The sequence below is a fragment of the Schistocerca piceifrons genome, chromosome 1, assembly GCF_021461385.2.
Source record: "Schistocerca piceifrons isolate TAMUIC-IGC-003096 chromosome 1, iqSchPice1.1, whole genome shotgun sequence".
NCBI lineage: Eukaryota > Metazoa > Arthropoda > Insecta > Orthoptera > Acrididae > Schistocerca > Schistocerca piceifrons.
The window spans coordinates 356,112,531-356,132,912 of NC_060138.1; the positions used below are offsets into that span (position 1 = coordinate 356,112,531).

At 37.9% G+C, this 20,382-nt stretch overlaps 1 protein-coding gene across 1 annotated transcript in view; it reads left to right on the plus strand.

The window, feature by feature from the left end:
• LOC124721166 (spaetzle-processing enzyme-like) overlaps positions 1 to 20,382 on the plus strand; it is a 56,845-nt gene that overhangs the window by 17,878 nt on the left and 18,585 nt on the right. The window contains exons 3-4 of the mRNA XM_047246038.1: positions 1,353 to 1,448; positions 6,237 to 6,418. Coding sequence (XP_047101994.1) covers positions 1,353 to 1,448; positions 6,237 to 6,418 — 278 coding nt within the window. The remainder of the gene's footprint in view (positions 1 to 1,352; positions 1,449 to 6,236; positions 6,419 to 20,382) is intronic.

Below are 20,382 nucleotides of genomic sequence, written 5' to 3' on the forward strand. Positions count from 1 at the left end.
AAGCATCAGAGTTTATAGTGGTTCCACTTCGCATGATGTCCACAAGCAAGAGCAGAAGGTGTGGTTTTGAATTTTTTTTTCTTGGGTGAATTTGCATGATTCCACTCCATTGATTGCCTCTTCGTCTCTGATAAAAAATGATGGGACCATGTTTCATCACCTGTCACAATTCTTGCAAGAAATTCATTTCCACCATTCCCGTACTGTTCCAAAAGTTCGCTGCATACCGCTTTTCTTGTTTCTTTCTGAGCCACTGTCAACATACTGGGAACCCAACTGGCACAAACCTTTTTTAAAGCCAACTCTTTCAGTATTCTGCAAACATTTCCTTCCCCTATCCCAACGTAGCGTGACAATTCGTTTACTGTGATGCGTCTGTCAGTAGTCACAAATTCGTTTTACTCTCTCCACATTGTGTGCAGTGTGTGCAGTACGAGGCCTGCCGCTGTGAGGACAATCCTCAATATTGTCGTGCCCGCTTTCATCACGTAACCTGCTTGCCCACCGACTAACTGTACTGCGATCGACAGCAGCATCTCCACACACCTTTTTCAACCTGTTGTGAATGTTTCCCACTATCTCGTTTTCACAGCACGACAGCACGTTGCTTCTGACGAACGTGAAGTGTAGCAGCCATCTTGAAGACACGCTGTGATGGCGCCAATCACGGGAACAGGTTGAGCTAAGTTTGAAAACAAGCGGGAAGGATGTGTCTACATACTGTAAAACTTTCACACATGCAGAATGAAAACTGTATTTTTACAAAAATAGTGTGCTTTTTTTGAGTGAACCTCGTAAATTTGAATTTCACTAACAACTGCTTTTCTCAAAACTTTGTTTCTGCGCTTTGGGCCCTTATGGCTCTCATTGTCTCAATTGTTTCAGTTTTAAATTACGACATAACAGCAGGCACGACAGTTGATTTTAAACAGCCTCAATGAGTGATAGATGTCTACTTGATGTGTTACTTTCTTAACAAGATAATGGGCACTTTTTTAATTTTCTCTTTAGGTTCCAGTTTTTAAAATTGTGTAGCTGTTTATACTCAATAGTAGTTCTGAAGTTTCGTTTCTTCTACGTACGTTTCGTTGTACTGCAGATGACTCATTATAGTCGAAACAGGTTAATTGTAACATATCTGCTGAAAGCGATAAAAATACTCGCATTTCTAAACAAAAGAATGTGTTTAGAATAGATCACATGCTCTAGTTTGACAGTGTCAGATTTCATCGAGACAAGAGGGAGTGAATATCTGTTATGATAATTTGTGCGCGAAGATTTTCCGTGGACTCGGCGGTCTGCTGGTGAGCGGAGTGTGACTTGGAGCGGTGTTTCCCCACAGGGACTCGCAGGAAGGCGGTGTTCCGGTGCGGGGCGGCGCTCATCAGCAGCTACTACGTCGTGTCTGCGGCGCACTGCGTCGCCAACCTGCCGGGCGGGCTCGAGGTGTGAGTAGACTCAGCCGGCGCTCTTCAGGCTGTCTGTGCCCGCAGACGGGGGGGCGGAGGTAACGTACAACGCGTACTTCCCATTTCAGACCGCACAACCGTCTGTCGGGTGTGGTAGTTTTCGCTACGAGATCGGCCACAGTACACCAACCTGATCACATCATTTACTCATGTGATCATTTATTAAATTTCATTTACAAAAAATACTATAAATGGGGAATGTCTTCACTGATTTCTCTCATTGTCACTTTAGACGTCGCTCTGACACATTTTTCCAATAGTAATTTGTCAATCTTTTCTTTACATTGCAGGTATTATGACAACTTTTCCTTTTGATCCCAATTCATTTTTCTCCGTTTCTGCTCTCGTCTTCTGCTTCTTCTTTACACGTTGGCCTGTAACGGCGTAGCCTCACTTGAGGATCTCTGTGGATTCCTGAGGTACCAAATAGCTATTTGCAACCTGTTGGCTGTATAATTCCTATGTTTGAATAGAAAATCAGTCATCTGTCAGTGTAGTGCAGCGTGCTGTGGTTTACATAGATTCTTTTTGCATTAGTTACAGTAGTTACTAATGTATGTATTCCGTATAATATTAATCCATTTAGTAGGAGGCAGACGGTCCGTGCACTGCTTCGCTACTGACTGGAAATGCGCGACTCGGACTGTATAGAACTGCCAGAAATCCTATACGCTCGGACAAAATATTACAGTATATGAGAAACTGGAAGGGTCCTGTGGAAGTTGCACATTTCGCCAGTACATACCAGTACATACAAGTACATACCTCGCAATCAAAACAAATGTGGAATTAAGATATGTCTCTTGTGGATTTCCAAGTATTTCAGCCGTATGATTTGGAAACATATGTTGGGTTGCAACAAGAAGGATAATAGCTCCATCGAACCAAAAGAGGTGGAACCATTGCATGAGAGAGCTCTTTCAGGAATTATTTTCTTCCTATACAATTTTCATTGTAGCCACAATCAGTTACACGTGTATTGATGCCACTCATATTAATCTTTGCGAAAAATTCCTACAATCATTGGCCAATGGCACACATTTCTTGCAACATTATAGGCCTACAAAGCGGTCAACTTCTCAGTAGTGTCGACTGCACTTTTGATGCAATTATAGAATTTTGCAATGAATGGCTTCTGTTCGCTCTAGTGTCAGCATCTATTTAATTACCCTCATGTAGACTTGATGCCAGGGTCACAAACTTCCACTTTTTAGCAGCCTTAAAAATTAGAGTGCAGTCTTCCTTGAAGCCAAAAAGGGAACTATGGACAGCCATTCCTCCACTGGTGGCAAACTCCAGAGGAATCTCACGGTTGCGTTTCTTCACCGTCTCAACAAAAGGTAGATTTTTTCCTTCCTAATTCTTCTACCAAGCCAAAACTAGTAACCAGTCGGCTGCTGTCACATTTCGACCTGACTGATACATAACTTCACAGAGTCGCATCTAAAGGTCTATTGCTCACGTGCTATTACCCTTATTGTTGCAACCCAACATATATTTACAAATAATACAGCTGAAATATTTGGAAATCCACCAGAGACATGTCTTTATCCCACATTCGTTTTGTTTGCGATGTATGTATTAGCGAAATCTGCAGCTTCCACAGGACCGTTCCAGTTTCTCATATACTGTAATATTTTGTCCGAGCGTATAGGATTTCTGGCAGTTCTATACAGTCCGAGTCGCACATTTCCAGTCAGTAGTGAAGCAGTGTACGGACCGTCTGCCTCCTACTAAATGAATTAATATTATACGGAATACATACATTAGTAACTACTACAACAAATGCAAAAAGTCTTAAGAACAGAATCTATGTAAACCACAGCACCCTGCACTACATTGACACACGGCTGATTTTCTTTTCAAACATAGGAATTATACAGCCAACCGTTTGCAAATAGCTATTTGGTACACTGACCCAGATTTCGATACTTGCTAAGAGAGTCTTCATCAGAATGAAATTTTGAGAAACCGTAAAATTACATTTCAAGAAAGCAGTGATCAGAATTCAGAGCGGCTATGCACAAATCAAAAGTAAAACAAAACACTTTCCAGCGTTGTCACGTACGCCTATCTAGGAACAACGTCAGACTCAAATCTGGCATATGTGACAAGGCTGGAACGTGTAATTTTGACTTGAGCATAGCTGCTCTAAATTCTGACCACTGCTTTCTCTCAATGTAATTTTACAGTTTCTCAAAATCTGATGAAGACACCCATAGCATGTGTCTAAACCTAGATCAATGTACCAAAGTTATTTGCAGCTGGTTGGCTGTGTACTTGGTAGGTGTGAAAATTATATAAGGTTGCTGAGGAACAACCATGTTTAAAACTGTAATTATTTTCGTCATTCTGAAAGGAATTTGTAACGTTCTCCCTGGAGAGCCCAATTCCCCCCACCACAAGCACTTTTCACTCTTCAGTTTAGGCCTACGGACACATTATATTCGTACATTGCTAAGCCAAAACATTATGACCGCTGACCAGTGCGAATCTGTATGCCACGTAGTGATACTGTGGTCATCTGACGTGGTACAAATGGAGCAGAGATGGATGGGGAATGCTTCTACCGACGACAAGAACCTCAACTGAGGAAAACCACAGACGTATTCGAGTTTGACGAAGGGCAAATTGTTATGCTCAGAGCGTGGGTACGATCGCCTTGGGAAAGGGAAGCTGGTCGGTCTTTCGCGTGCTGTTGTTGTGATCATCTATGGAAAGTGGTTGTAGGACGGTGAAACGACAAGTTATCTGACGTCCAGCCCTCATCACGGAATATGGAGGTCGGAAGCTTGTCTGCTCTGTAAAGCGAGATAGGCGGCGGTCTATGGCACATCTGACGAGAGAGTGCAATGCTTACACAGGCAAAAATGTTAAAAAACACACTGTTCGAAAACAAATACGTGAACACCGACAGAACTGGTAGGCTCATCAGTGCCGACCGACAGCCGTGTCATCCTCTGCTAATGACGCCACTGGATGCAGTGTGTAAGGACGTGGGGTCAGCACATCGGTCTCCTGGCCGCTGTCGGGTTTAGTGACCCAGAACCGTTATTGAGCGATGAAGTAGCTCCTCATTTGCTATGACATAATGCACACCGTTACAATCTTCCCACCACGAGAAAGTTCCTATTAATACCGAGAATCGAAGCCGGATGCTTTGTATGGTAGTCAGCCGCGATCACCGCTCAGCTACAGAGGCAGACAGAACACATTGTTCAGCCCTCATTATTTAACATGGGGCTTCACAGCAGAGGATCCCTCCGTGTTTCTTCGTTGACGCGACACTATCGTCAGTTACGACTGCAGCGGACACTTGATCATCGGGATACAACCGTGAGTCAATGGAACTGCGTCGCGTGATATGGAGGAATCAAGTACTGTGTTATGCCAACGATCGTGTCCGGAAGAACCATCACCCAGGTGAACAGTCGCTCAAAACATGAACTGCTACCCGGTCAAAGGCCGGTGGCCGCATTGATACACATACGAGTATAGGGGCTTCCATGAGCCGATTAGTATAATCGAAGGCACCATTATAGCTGTGGACTATGTGAATTTTATTGCCCATCCCCAGCATATCTTCACGTTTGATGTCTTCCCCGATGGCGATTGAATCTTCAATGAGAATAAATGACCGTGTCACAAGACCAGAAACGTGCTGCAGTGGTTTGAGGAGCATGATAGTGAACTCAGGTTGATGACTTAGCCACCGATTTCGCCAGTTGTGGAATCCGATGAACACTTAATGGATGCTGTCGGTCGCAAGCTCAGCGCGCAAAACCATCAGCCCGTAATTTACGGGAACAGTGTTACCATAACAAAGACATACTGGTGCCACATGACTCCAGCAACCTACCACGGGCTTGTCGAATATACTGAGTGATTAAAAAGTCAGCATAAATTTGAAAACTTAATAAACCACGGAATAATGTAGATAGAGAGGTAAAAATTGACACACGTGCTTCGAATGACATGGGGTTTTATTAGAACAAAAAAAACCATATTGCTAGACTCGTGAAAGATCTCTTGCGCTCGTCGTTTGGTGATGATCCTGTGCTCAGCCGCCACTTTCGTCATGCTTGGCCTCCCAGGTCCCCAGACCTCAGTCCGTGCAATTATTGGCTTTGGGGTTACCTGAAGTCGCAAGTGTATCGTGATCGACCGACGGGGACCGACATCTCTAGGGATGCTGAAACACAACATCCGACGCCATTGCCTCACCATAACTCCGGACATGCTCTACAGTGCTGTTCACAACATTATTCCTCGACTACAGCTATTGTTGAGGAATGATGGTGGACATATTGAACAATTCCTGTAAAGAACATCATCTTTGCTTTGTCTTACTTTGTTATGCTAATTATTGCAATTCTGATCAGATGAAGCACCATCTGTCGGACATTGTTTGAACGTTTGTATTTGTTTGGTTCTAATAAACCCCATGTCATTCCAAGCATGTGTGTCAATTTGTACCTCTCTATCTACATTATTCTGTGATTTATTTAGTTTTCAAATTTATACTAACTTTTTGATCACCCGGTATGTCACCCAGAATCGAAGCTGTATAGCGCTCCACAGATGGATCAACTGGGAGTCTCTTGTGTGATCCGCAGTCGTGGTGCAGATAGTTGCTAATGGTGATCTCGCTGCGCGCTCTACCTTGTCTGCTTGTGCCCCCGGCTGGTGTGTTTTTCTGCTACAGGCCGTCACTAATGTCCTGGATGTTAATCTCTAATCTTCCTTCCTTTGTTGCTTGTGCTGCAGGGGCCTGATCCGGCTGGGGGAACACAACACACGCACCGACCCCGACTGCGAGGACGGCGTGTGCGCTGAACCCGTGCAGGACTTCCGGCCGTCCGAGGTGCTGATGCACGCCGACTACGACCAGTCACCCTTCAAGCACGACATCTCCCTCATACGCCTGGACAGGGCCGTCAGGTTCCACGGTGAGTGGCCAGGCCAGGCGCACGGCCTCCCCTTTCCTACATTTCGGTCACGCGTCACTAGCTCTCGCCTTGGACGTTTCTTATTCCCAGAGTCCTGTTTCCTCGTTTCTGAGAATTACTTCCCCGCCCAGTCTCCTGTAATGGCCGGCGCTCGACTTCACTGGGCTGACGCCGCCTGTCTTCGAGATAGCAAGAACGCGACAACGAACTCAGGTTCAGCTGCTGTGGCCTCGGTTGTTGACTATGCTAGTGTTCACTGAGTGTAGTGGATTCATGATGAAATGAATTAACTCTGTCACTGGCCACAATTGGGCATTGAAATTAATTGAATGGCGACAAGTGAAAATTTGTGCCTGACCGAGATTCGAAGCCGATTTTTCCCACTTTACGCAAGCGGTCGTCCATTCGAGCACGCTTTCCTTTCGATCTAGATTCTCATATTGTCGCGCACTACTTGTGTAGTCTCCCTGTCCACCATAATCATTGCTCGCATCATCACGCTGGATTCACACCAGAGTTCAGAGAGCGCATCCTCACTGAAATGTGTTAGTGGCTATCAAACCACATATATATAAAATACACTGGCGCCCAAAATTAAAGCAATAAATCGTTATTTTCACGTCCTTTGTCTAATTAACGACGTCTGTACGATCGTATTCTGTACAGAAGATGGCATCCCGGACAACCAACGATGACGTCAGACAGCCGGTGGAGTATGGCACAGAGAAGACTCCCATCTCTACGGCTGAGAGCCATAGGAAGAATCGAAGCAGGGCAGTCGCAAACTAATGTGGCCCGATGGGTACTTGTGAATCGTTCTATTGTCTCTCGGATATAACGACACTTTATAGACACCAAAACTGTATCCCGAAGGACAGGGCCAACCGCATGTGACATCGGAAACATGGGACCGTTATTCGGATGTAAGGGCGCGATAGTGCAGCCTTAGTACTGCACAGCAACTGGCATCTGACATCGCAGCGTCCATTGGATGTGCTGTACCGAGGCAATGGGAGTACGGCTACCGCCGAGTGGTCTTTATTGTCAAAGAAATGCTTTATGTGTAACTGATGCGTCTTCACAGAAGGGAACGTCTAGACTGGAGTCGTTAACATGGCACCTAGATGATCGAACAGTAGGTTAATGATCTTTCCACAGATGAGTCCCAGTTTGGTCTGGAGAGAGATTGTTGACGGACTCACATTTGGCGGGAATGTGGGATACGATTTCGTGACCCAGACCTTGTGGAAAGAGATCAATATCGAGAAGAATGACTAATGGTGTGGGCAGGGATTATGTTGACAACACGAACATCTCTTCATGAAATAGTACAGATGAATTGGCAAGGTTGTGCTGAAGGTGCACATATAGTACTGACTGACGATAAAGCTCGACCTCATAGAGCAGCTCTCCCGACTGAGTGGAATAAATCCCAAGGAACTACTGAAGTAGGCATACCAAAACATAGAAGTTTTAAATAAAATCAGGTTTATTAAAATAAGTGGATGGTGTCCTTACTCATTGAACCAGGGGGAAACGAAGACCAAAAGTGGAAGTTACGGAGTGGAGTACATCTCTTTGTTGGTCATTTTGAAAACTGGGAGGACAATAGATGGGAAAAACTACACGAATAATTAATTAAATCACAAATCTTACGAAATTACACAGTATGGAAAAACATGTTCCTATGGTGGTGCAACCATATTTTACAGTAAAGGCACCAATTTCAAATTACCTGCACCTTTGTTAATCGTCAGAATAATTATTACTCATATTATCACTTAATAAAACATAGAACTACACACATGGGTTTGACAAAAATATAGAAACACCGTGAGAAATGCATGCTTGTACATTGATGCTGCTGCTAGTCAAGTCTGCAGGTAGCGCTGTTGTATTTGGCCACGAACGATTCCTGTTCAAAGCCCTCAACATGTTGTAGGTGTTCGTCACGACCAGAAGAGTGTTCTCTGTACTTATGAGTGCATTATCTAGGACCTAAGTAAATTCTAACGTGGGCCAGTAGTTAGTGCTCGTATCATAGGTGTTTCGGTTGCCAGAGTAGCCATTGCGTTTGGTGTTTCAAGAGGCACAGTATCGAAGATTTACACCGCGTACGGGGATAACGAAAGAATTTCATCCGCTAAGTCACAACGCGAACGGAAGTGTGTTTAGAGTGATCGCGACAGACGGTCATTGAAGACGACTGTGACGGAAAATAAGAGGATGACAGGTGCGAACGTCGCAGCAGAACTGAATGTCGCACTCGCGAACCCTGTCAGAATCAAAACAACACGAAGGGACCTCCATTAGCTGGCAAGTGCAGGGCGAGCTGCAATTCCAAAACCACGCTTTATCCATAGAAATGCCCATAACAGGAAAAGGTGACGCTGCAGCTATAAAACCTGGACTATGAAGCGATGGAAGAGAGTCATTTAGTCAGATGAGTCTACTTGCACACTGTATGCAACTTCTGAGCGAGTTTAGGACCCAAGACCGAAATATGGAGTTGGTTCGGTGATGTTGTGGGCAGCCATATCGTGGTATTCCATGAGTCCCGTGGTTGCTATGTGAGGTCGCATTACTGCCAAGGATTATGTGACCACTTTGGCTGATCAGTGTCATCCCTTGGTACAATGTTTTTTCCCCAGTGCTCATTCTTAGTTCTGTCACGTCAGGGTCACTGCTCATACAGCTCACATTGTTCAGGACTGGTTTTGTGAGTGCGAGGATGAACTGTCACATCGCCCTGGTCAGCACAGTCCAGATCTCAACATTATTGAGCTTTTGTGATTTACATGGGAGAGAACGGTGCGTGATCGCTATCTGCCTCCATCGTTGTTGCCTGAACTTGCAATTATTTTGCAGGTAGAATGGTATAAGATTGCTTTAAAAACAATTCAGGATCTATATTTATCCAATTAGAAATGGCTGGATACTGTTTGGAATGCCAATTGTTTTCTTTCACCGTATTGGGGATCTCAATGTGAAGTTTTTGGTTTTTTCATATTTTCCGCCAGAACTGGGGAGACCTCAGTCAGGGCACTGAGAAAAAAGCTGTGTGTAGTTATTAATTTTTAATTGTTTGCTGGGACTATTTATTTTTGCACAAACATCTGGACTTAGTGGCAAAAATCAGCAGGTTCTGGCTTAGTTTTTCAAAAGAACACTCATGAGCGAGTTTCATTAACTCACTCGTTTTCTTTAAGAAATTTACCCAGAATCTGCTGATGTTTGCTACTGTCGTTTAAATGTCAGGTCTGACTCACTTATTTTCATTAAAAAAACTTGAATATAAGAAAATAATGAAAAACAGTTTTCATATGTTCCATTTCTTACCCTTAAATATTTTTCATTCTTTCTACTTGAGCAGCCCTAAGATTGATATGAATTGTTGACTTTTTATGTTTGTAAAAAGAAGAAATTTTAAAAAGTGAGCTCTAAATCATGACATTCTTTATCATTATTCTTAAGTTTCTTCATTCCTTTGTGTCTCAATGTAACATCATTGTCTTCAAATAATTAAATATTACTAATGATTTTTAAATATCTATTAGGAAAATAATTTTAAATTCATTATCCAGTTACAAACATAATTTTTCTCCATATCTGGTAGGTAAATATTGACAACCGATAATACTAACCTATTACTTGTTACTCACTAATCTTTCTAATTTTTCTCCATATCTGGTAGGTAAATATTGACAACCGATAATACTAACCTATTACTTGTTACTCACTAATCTTTCTAAACAAATTAGTATTAGTAATGTTGTTGAGCTTTCTTAAAAATATTTCCATTTGTACAGAAAAATTTTAATTTGATTTTTTTATAATGTGTAATAACCATATGGTAATGTACCTATATTTTTTCCAAAAAATGTCTTTTGTCATCATGAGGGCTGAATGCTTTTATGTTTGCCTCAGCTGTGTAGGTTTCATATTTTTCACTTTGAATCACCTTCATTGTTCTGCATTGTTCCCTATTGCTGAATAAACAATCTTTATAGTCTTCTAAACTTGTTCTATTTTTAACAACACATATCTCAACACCTTTAGAGATTCTCTCTATTTTATGAGCATATTTACAAGCACATATTTTTGATCTCAAACCACAGAATTGTTCCCTTACTTTTCCATTCTATTTGTCTTTCATTTTTCCTATATTTTCTTGTTTATTTGTGGAATACTGTAAATATTATCTGCTGAATAATCACTCATACAAAAACAATCAATCATTGCTTTAATGACTTCATAGAAAACTTCAGTTTGTATATTATACATATAACTGTCCTTATCTTAATAACACAACTTGACATTTTCTCCATGTTCTCGTTTCACTATTTTATAATGAAAATCATACACCAGTTCCTTTGATAAATCAAGTCTACTCAAACAACATAGATTAAACATGATTAAATGTTATTACATGTGATTTTGGTTTTATTTGCATTAATAGCAAAAAGATTTTCATTGAATACAGTTCTTCCCTTAATGTATAGTTTTGTTACAAGTTTATCACATTCTTCTCCTTCTGACATTAATTTTATATTCACTCTGTTTTTGATTTTTTCTATTGTCTTACCAAATAATGAATTAGTCATTAGCTTGTACAAATCTTTTTCAAAATCATTTTTACCTTTAGTTCTCATTTCATTATTGAATTCTATGTATTTTTAACCATTCTGATTGATTAAATTTTAAAACTCTATGTATTTTTGTTAATTTCATTCCTAAGGACACGTACTGTTAAAGATTTCTATAGTGAATAACACAATTATTTTTGTTTTCCAGAGTAGTTAACAATTTGCTTTCTTTAGTTTAGGTACAATTTTATTTTCTGGAGCAAGTGGTAAATCTTTATGTGCATCACATAATTCCTTTGGATATTCTAGGTCTACTTCAAATATGTATCCATATGCAGGTTTAACTGTACAAGCAAAAGAACCAGTATTATCCCATTCAAATCCATCATATGGTAAATATTGTCTCATCGTGTAACAAAATAAATTGCCTGTGTATAAATATGCCAAAAAATTCGAAATCTTTTTAATATCATAATCTTTGTATATTTATTATTTACTTTTGCATGTCTTTTACAACATTGAGATATTCCTCCTCTTATTCCTTTTTCAACCATTAAAATCATACCATAATCATGTAATAAATCAAGTTGTTCTTTAGTCATTTTTATCATTGCACCCCACAATAAACCAGGTGCAGTAAAACACCAAGATGGATTTAAATCATAAGCATTTATGCAACTTTTTCTAAAATTTTTAGACACATCAGCCAATAACAATACATCAATTTTAAGTTTCAGATTATGATATGTGCTAGTATCTTTGATATTAAATTTTTCCAAAACTATTTTTGCATGTTTGTAATCTTCATCATTTATATCATAGTCATTCAGTTTATTGTTAAGTTCTTTCTTTGCTTGTAATTGTGTCTGTTTAAATTTCTTCAAAAAATCCACGTAATGATATTGCTAAACATCTTTTCTGAACACTACATTGAATAATTCTTCTGGGTAAAATTTTCTACAGTTTTCCATTTGACCTCTCTTCAAATTTGATGAAAGTTCATTGAGTGAAGAAGCCATAAATTTAAATGCATCGATAAATCTCATCTTGAAACTTCCTGTCTTCTTACTGAAACTGTGGTATCTATCTTCATTATTTCCTCTTGGCAGAGGTTTGAGTCCTTCCTCTGGCATGGGTGTGTGTGTGTGTGTGTGTTGTTCTTAGCATAAGTTAGTTTAAGTAGTGTGTAAGACTAGGGACCAATGACCTCAGTAGTTTCATCCCTTACAAATTCACACGCATTTGAACATTTGAACATCTTAATTATTAGGTATTAACTCTATCTCTTTTTTATTATAACCAAGTTCTTTTGCCAATGGATGTGAATCATATCCTGAGAGATTTTTTTTTGCTTTTGGGTCAGGGGTCTTCTGACTGGTTTGATGTGGCCCACTACGAATTTCTCTCCTGTGCCAACTTCTTCATCCAGAGTAGCACTTGCAACCTATGTCCTCAATTATTTGCTGAATGTATTTCAAGCTCTATCTTCCTCAACAGTTTTTACCCTCTACAACTACCTCTAGTACCATTGAAGTTATTCCCTCATGTCTTAACCAATGTCCTATCGTCCTGTCCCTTCTCCCTCTCAGTGTTTTCTGCATATTCCCTCTGATTCTGTACAGAAACACCTCATTCCTTACCTACATTTACAACATTCATCTGTACCACCACATCTCAAATTCTTCAATTCTCTTGTGTTTCAGTTTTCCCACAGTCCATGTTTCACTACCATACAATGCTGTACTCGAGACGTACATTATCAGAAATTTCTTCCGTAAATTAAGCCCTATGTTTGAGAGTAGTAGACTTCTCTTTGCCAGAAATGCCCTTTTTGCCATTGCTGGTCTGCTTTTGGTAGACATGCCAGATTAGCCAAGGATGCTTAAGCGCTTCTTCCTGGACTCAGGTAGGCACGCCAACCCTGTGGTTCGAATCCGCCTGGTGGATTAACGACGAGGGCTGGCTAGGTTGGATGTGTTTTTAGGCAGTTTTCCACATCTCACTTGGTGAATTCTGGGCTGGTCCCCATATCCCACCTCAGTTACACGACTTGCAGACATATTAAAACTACTGCGCTGTTTCATGGCTTACACTAGATGCAGACAGTTGAGGTACACTAATTCCGTCCCGAGGGGTACAGGGTGGCGACAGGAAGGGCATCCAGCCACACTCCAACACTAGCATCGCCAAATCCATAGTAACAAGGCCGACTCCGCTTTGAAGTGGGACAAAGGCCCACGAAAATGAAGAATTAGTCTGCTTTTGATGCCCTGCTTGCTCCATCCATCATTCGTTATTTTACTGCACAATTCCTTAACACCATTTACTTCATGACCATCAGCCCCGGTGATAAGTTTCTCACTGTTCTCATTTCTGCTACTTCTCATTATTTTCGTCTTTCTTGGAATTATTCGCAATTCATATTGTGTAGTCATTAGGTTGTTCATTCCATTCAGCAGATCATGTATTTCTTCTTCACTTTCACTCAGGATAGCAATTTCACCAGTGAATTGTATCATTGACATCCTTTCACCTTGAATTTTAATTCCAATCCTGAACCTTTCTTTTATTTCCACCATTGCTTTTTCGACATACAGATTAAACAGTAGGGGTGAAAGACTACATCCCTGTCTTATCCCCATTTTAATTTGAGCATTTCGTTCTTGGTCATCCACTCTTATTATTCCTTCTTGGCCGATGTACCTATTGTATATTACATGTCTCTGCCCTTACCTTACCCCTATTTTTCTCATAATTTCGAACATCCTGCACCATTTTACATTGTCGAACGCTTTTTCCAGGTCGACAATTCCTATGAATGTCTCTCGATTTTTCTTCAGTCTTGCTTCCATTATTAACTGCAATGTCAGGATTGCCTGTCTCATACCTTACCTTTGTCTTTTCTAAAGCCAAACTGATCATCATCTGGCACATCCACAATTTTTTTCGCCATTCTTCTGTATATTATTCTTTCAGCAACTTGAATGGTTGAGCTGTTAAGCTGATTGTGTGATAATTCTCGCACTTGTCAGCTCTTGTGGTCTTAGGAATTGTGTGCATGATATTTTTCGAAAGTCAAATGGATGTCACCAGACTCACACCTTCTACACACTAATGTGAATAGTGGTTTTGTTGCCACATCTGCCAACGATTTTAAAAAATCTGGTGGGATGTTACCTATTCCTTCTCCCTTATTTGATCTTAAGTCCTCCAAAGCTCTCTTAAATTCTGATTTTAATATTGGATCCCTGTCTCTTTTAAATCGATTCCTGTTTCTTCTTCTGTCATATCAGACAAATCTTCTCCCTCATAGAGGCTTTCAATGTGCTCTTTTCACCTATCTGCTCTTCATCTGCATTTAACAGTGGAATTACTGTTGCACTCTGAATGTTACCACCCTTGCTTTTAATGTATCAATGGTTGTTTTGACTTTCCTGTAGGCTGAGTCAGTCCTTCCAACAATCATTTGTTTTTCGATTTCTTCACATTTTTCATGGAGCCATTTCGTTTTAGATTCTCTGCACTTCCTATTTATTTCATTACTCAGCAACTTGGGTTTCTGCATTCCTGAGTTTCCTGGAACGTTTTTGTTCTTCCTCCTTTCATCTATCAACTGAAGTATTTCTTCTGTTACCCATGGTTTCTTCGCAGTTACCTTCTTTGTACATATGTTTTTCTTTCGAACTTCTGTGATGGCCCTTTTCAGAGATGTCCATTCCTCTTCAACTGTACTATCCACTGAGCTATTCCTTATTGCTGTATCTATGGTCTTAGAGAACTTCAAGCATATCTTGTCACTCCTTAGTACTGCTGTACCCCACTTCTTTGCATATTGATACTTCCTGGTTAATGTCTTAAACTTCAGCCTACTCTTCATCACTACTATATTGTGATCTGAGTCCATATCTGCTCCTGGCTATGTTTTGCAATCCAGTGTCTGATTTCGAAATCTCTGTGTGACCATGATCTAATCTGACTGAAATCTTCTCATATCACTTTGCCTTTTCCAAGTGTGTCTCCTCATCTTGTGATGCTTGAACAGAGTATTTGCTATTACTAGCTGAAATTTATTGCAGAACTCAGTCTCTCTCCTCTCTCATTCCTTGTCCCAAGTCCATATTCTTCTGTAACCGTTTCTTCCATTCCTTCCCCTACAACTGCATTCCAGTCTCCTATGACTATTAGATTTTCATCTCCCTTTACATACTGTATTATTTGTTCAATATCCTCATATACTTTCTCTATATCTTCATCTTCAGCTTGCAACATTGGCATGTATACTTGAACTATGGTTTTCGGTAGGTTTGCTGTTCATCCTGATAAGAAGAAATCTATCACTGAACTGTTTACAGTAACACAGCCTGTGCCCTGCCTTCCTATTCATAACGAATCCAACTCCTGTTATTCCATTTTCTACTGCTGTTGATATTACCCTATTCTCATGTGACAAGAAATCCTTATCTTCTTTCCATTTCACTTCAATAACCCCCACTACATCTAGACTGAACCTTCCCATTTCCCTATTCAGATTTTCTAGTTTTCCTACCAAGTTAAAGCTTCTAACATTCAATGGCCCGACTCAGAGAACCTTATCTTTCATTGAATATTCAGTATTTTTCTCATGATCATTTCCCCTTTGGCAGTCCCCTCCCAGAGACCTGAATGGGAGACTATTCTGGAATATTTTTCCAATGGAGATATCATGTCACTTTTTCAATTACAGGTCACATGTCCTGTGGATACTTGTTACATGCCTTTAATGTAGTGGTTTCCATTGCCTTCTGCAACCTCACGCCATTCATTATTACTGATTCTTCTGCCTTTAGGGGAGTTTCTCACTCCTAGGACAAGAGCGTGCCCTGAACCTCTATCTGTTCCGCTTTGGCAAGGCAATTGAAAGAATGAGGGTCACTTCTTGTGCCAGAAGTCTTCAGCAGCCAATGCTGATTATTAATCAAAGCTTAAGCAGTGGCGGTTTGGGAACCGAGGACTGAGAAAGTTTTGCTTACTAATCAGAGATATTATTCTAGACCACAAGTGAAATTCCTTGGGAGGTTACGTAAACAAATTGTTACAAACCTTGCTTGTGTCAATTTTAAATGATAATTATTTCATAACAGATTAATAAATGTTCCAGTTAAATGATCATGATGGCGAACCTTTTTATTTTTCTGTTATAAAAACATTTACGCAGTGTAAAATTCTTTTATCCTGCATATCATAATTACTCTTCAGGCGTTAGTGATTTCATTTGTTAAATTTCAGAAAAAATTCTTCTAATATCTTCTACTTCTTGTTTTATACAATCAATAAATTTTTTATGATGTTTTGATCCTCTGTATCTAACTAGATCTTTATAATGTCCAGTAATGTATTTGATGTAATAACAGAATCCACTTGGTTCATGCTTTTGATATTTCATTGTGAATGAATTTTCTAGATTTGTTTGACAGTTAACAGTTTTCAAAATCAGCAAGAATAACAAATGGCCCTTTTCATGTGTGTTGATGATTTTTAAAATGTACATATGAACCTTTCTCTGGCATTTCTCCTTTTGATGGTTTGTTAACTAAACAGTTTGATGTGTGATTATTTAATTTTTCTTTACTTCTGAATGGAGTGAACAGAAAATACAAATAAATTTTACTGTTCCATGTTTATTAATTTGACTCAAAACGAATGAAGATAAATTTTTTATGTAATAATAGTGTGAATTATTTCCATTATTGACATTAGGAGATTTATATGTTTCTCCTTCTCACAATTCATAACTTTTAATGGATACACTTGATAATTTTCATCAGACAAATAGACATTGACAGATATATCAATTTTAGTCTCAATTTTTCGTATATTATCAACCACTACAGGAAATGGAAAATTTTCAAGCTTCTGATCAAGATAAACATCATATTTCTATATTTTGCACCTCATACTGCATTTTTATCTACATGACATAATGCAGATTTTATTGAGCATAGTAATATTTTTGATTTTTTCATTAATACATGCTATTTTATTTTAATTTTATCTCGTAGGACAGTGTAATAAGGTCCTCTCAGTGAAACACATCTGTTACATCCTAGCTATAAACCAATAATTCTATTTAATATCCATCCTGATACAGCAGCCTGAAAATCACCCATTCTTGTAAAAATATCTTGTTTACCATAGTTAAATTTTTTAGTTAACTATCTTTCAATTGTGATTCTATAATTTACTGTCTGGGAATAGATTCAATAATATTTTAAAGTGCCTACCTTTTCTACTCACAAAAAAGTTTAAAATTTGCTTTCAATCCATGAGGTATTCTTAGAATACCTTTTACAATTTTCATAACTTTCGGCTTTTCTGTAGTTAAGAAATGCTTAAGTTTAGTTGAGTTTATATTCTTTACAAAATTTGTTGTTTGTTATGTGCTGGCAAACGCTTCATCAATACGACCATCATTAACTATTTTTCTGTTTTTTCTTTTGTTTCTCAAAGACATTGGTAGAAAATGGAAATATTTTTTCAATGGTTTATCTTCTTTAGTTTCAACAATCTCATCATCAAAACGAGGCAACCATTTCCAAAGAGTTCCATGTTGCATCAGCTGAAGCAGACTTAAGTCTGTGACCTGATGTCTCTCAATAAATGTGATTAAATCAGATTTCTTTAATTTGCTATCACCTCTTAATTTATTTTTTCCACAATAATTACTGTTGATTTCGCTATTTTAGTTTTCTATTTATTGAAAACAAAATTTATTTCGTTTATAAAAAACTAAGATTTCAAAATTCGACCAGAAAGATTTTTTTTAATAGGTATTTGAAAGTTAAGTATTTCTTATATTTATTATTATGGTTATCTTTATGTGATGGTTTTCAGTAAAAATAACTTAAATCTTTAATTTCTTGACAAACTACGTTTCATTGTAGATGCATCAATTTCATGTTTTTCATCGTTATTCATTGATGATAATATTTACGAATTTTCCTCACAAGGAATTAGCTGTAAATGACTTTTATAATAATATGGAGAAATATTTTTTCTGCAAACACAAGGAATTCGTTTTCTGTTGTACACTTTTACATGATTTTAATTTACACATTGTCTGCACACCTTTCTATAACCACATTTGTGTATTTTTTTGAAGCAATATTATCAGTTGACTTCTTGGTGTTACAGTATTTATGCAGTTTGATTTAAGAGCTTCCATTTCTATAAAAAATTATTGGATTTTTAAAAAATTTCTAATTTTTGTACTGTATCTTTCAATATCTTTCTTGTCTTAGGAATTAATTCTGCTCATTTATTACAATCAATACCAAATAAAGATAAATCAGTTGTACTGCCATTAACTAATTCTTTAGTGAATTCATTATATTCATAAAAAGTATTATCCTCCAAAAAACACAATAGTTCATTACCATATCTTAGCGCAGAATTTAATCCTGTAAGTAAACTTGGAAATTGTCTACTTATAATTCCTCTTCATGTATTTTTAAGATGACAAGTCATCTAACTCTACATATGAAGTTTCTTGCACAATTGACAAGTCATCTAACTCTACATATGAAGTTTCTGCACGATTTTAAAAATAATACATAATCCGATACTAGTTATTGACTTTGGATATTCTGAGTTTAATTCTAAATTTATCATAAATATCATATTATCAACAAATAAAATAACATCATTATTTAGTCTTTGATAAAATCCATCTATGTTTTGTAAATCTTGTGGTAAGGATGTTAATTACTTATTAACTGTGTATTCAGATCACTACATACCCACACCCACTTCTTGCAAAAAGTAAATAAAATTTCATTTACAATTAATAATTGACCAATTTATTAATTTCACATAGTGCTTCAACTGATTCATTTATATTGTCCAGTAGTACAATTTTATATTTTATGTTTTGGTATAGTCAGTTGTGTTTTTTTACAATACATATTTCAAATGCCATTGATGTCTTTTTCAAAAATTCTAAATTCTAAATGTGTACATTGTAGTATAGATTCACTACTGATTCATAAACATCTGAATGATCTAAACCTAATAATTGACTAATTTTAGTAACTTGAGATAAATCTGTCTTATGTTTCAGTGTATTATTGTCAATTTCTAAGTACCACAACTCATCGTCACCCACATGTATTTCTTCTGGATTATTATTCATATTTGGAAAAAATGCAGAATCTAACACATTTCCTTTCCCATCTAGATCCTTTGGACAACGATGAGCATATATTTCATTTTTATATAATCGCCTTTTATTTAAAGTTAAAATATCTGCCTTATTGTTATCAAGAAGAAATCTGATATCAATATATTTTTCCCTTAAATGAAATACTTTTTCTGTTATTTCTAATACATTTTAGTTGCTCCTTTCTGGAGCTACTTTTTATGCTTTTTATTCCATTAATATATGCCAATTCTATAATGACCAAATGAATCTCTTAAACAGCACCTGAGTCATAAACTCGAAAGTTTCCTCACTTAACTCACCGGTTGTTTCAAGATTGTATTTGTACTGAAATAACATTAAAGCCTCTGTGAATATATCATCACTCATTTGAGTAAGTTTTGTATCATCATGAATGTTTAAGTAATCAAAATGAAGCAAAAATTTTACAGCTTTATTCCTTTCAGCAGACATTGATATTATAAGCAACAAAAGTAGAAATATCTTCATTTTATTACACTTAAAAGATTATAAGGTTAATCTAAAACCAAGCATCGACATTGTTTATTACCAAATCTTCGTTGGCATCTGGTTTAAACATAATTTTTATTAATAAATATAAAAATCTAACAAAAAGGTTTGATAATAAATGGTTTCAGTCACTGATCTCATTAACAAGAATGATACTTATAATAATAAGAGAGCATTGATGATTATTGATGAAAATAATGTTCCTTTGTGTAAGGAAAATTAATAATTTTTTGTTATTGTTTAATGTATAGAGAATCATTCGATCTCATACCAAAGATTAATGTGAAAAATATTTAATACTGACAGACAAAAGAAGATTTATGCTCTTTGCTTATTAGTCTTAGTAATAGTGACCTTTTGTTGTTCTCATGTCCTGGTGATAAGACATGCTGTGTAATGACTAGTAAAATTGTGCTCAATAATGAAAGCAACTGCTGAAACTAAGTGACTTTCTTATTTACTATACTATGGATCCCAGCACCTGAAACTCTGGAAGATTATTATTATTTTAATTTAGTGTGGAGAATCTATATGGAGGCAATGATCCTCATGAAAGCTCAACTCAACAATAGATGTATATGAATGTGTTCAACTCTTTCCCTTCATGGCCACCAGTATCTGTTTCAATATTTATGTCATATTTGCCATGACATTCAGATCCTGCGATCTTTCTT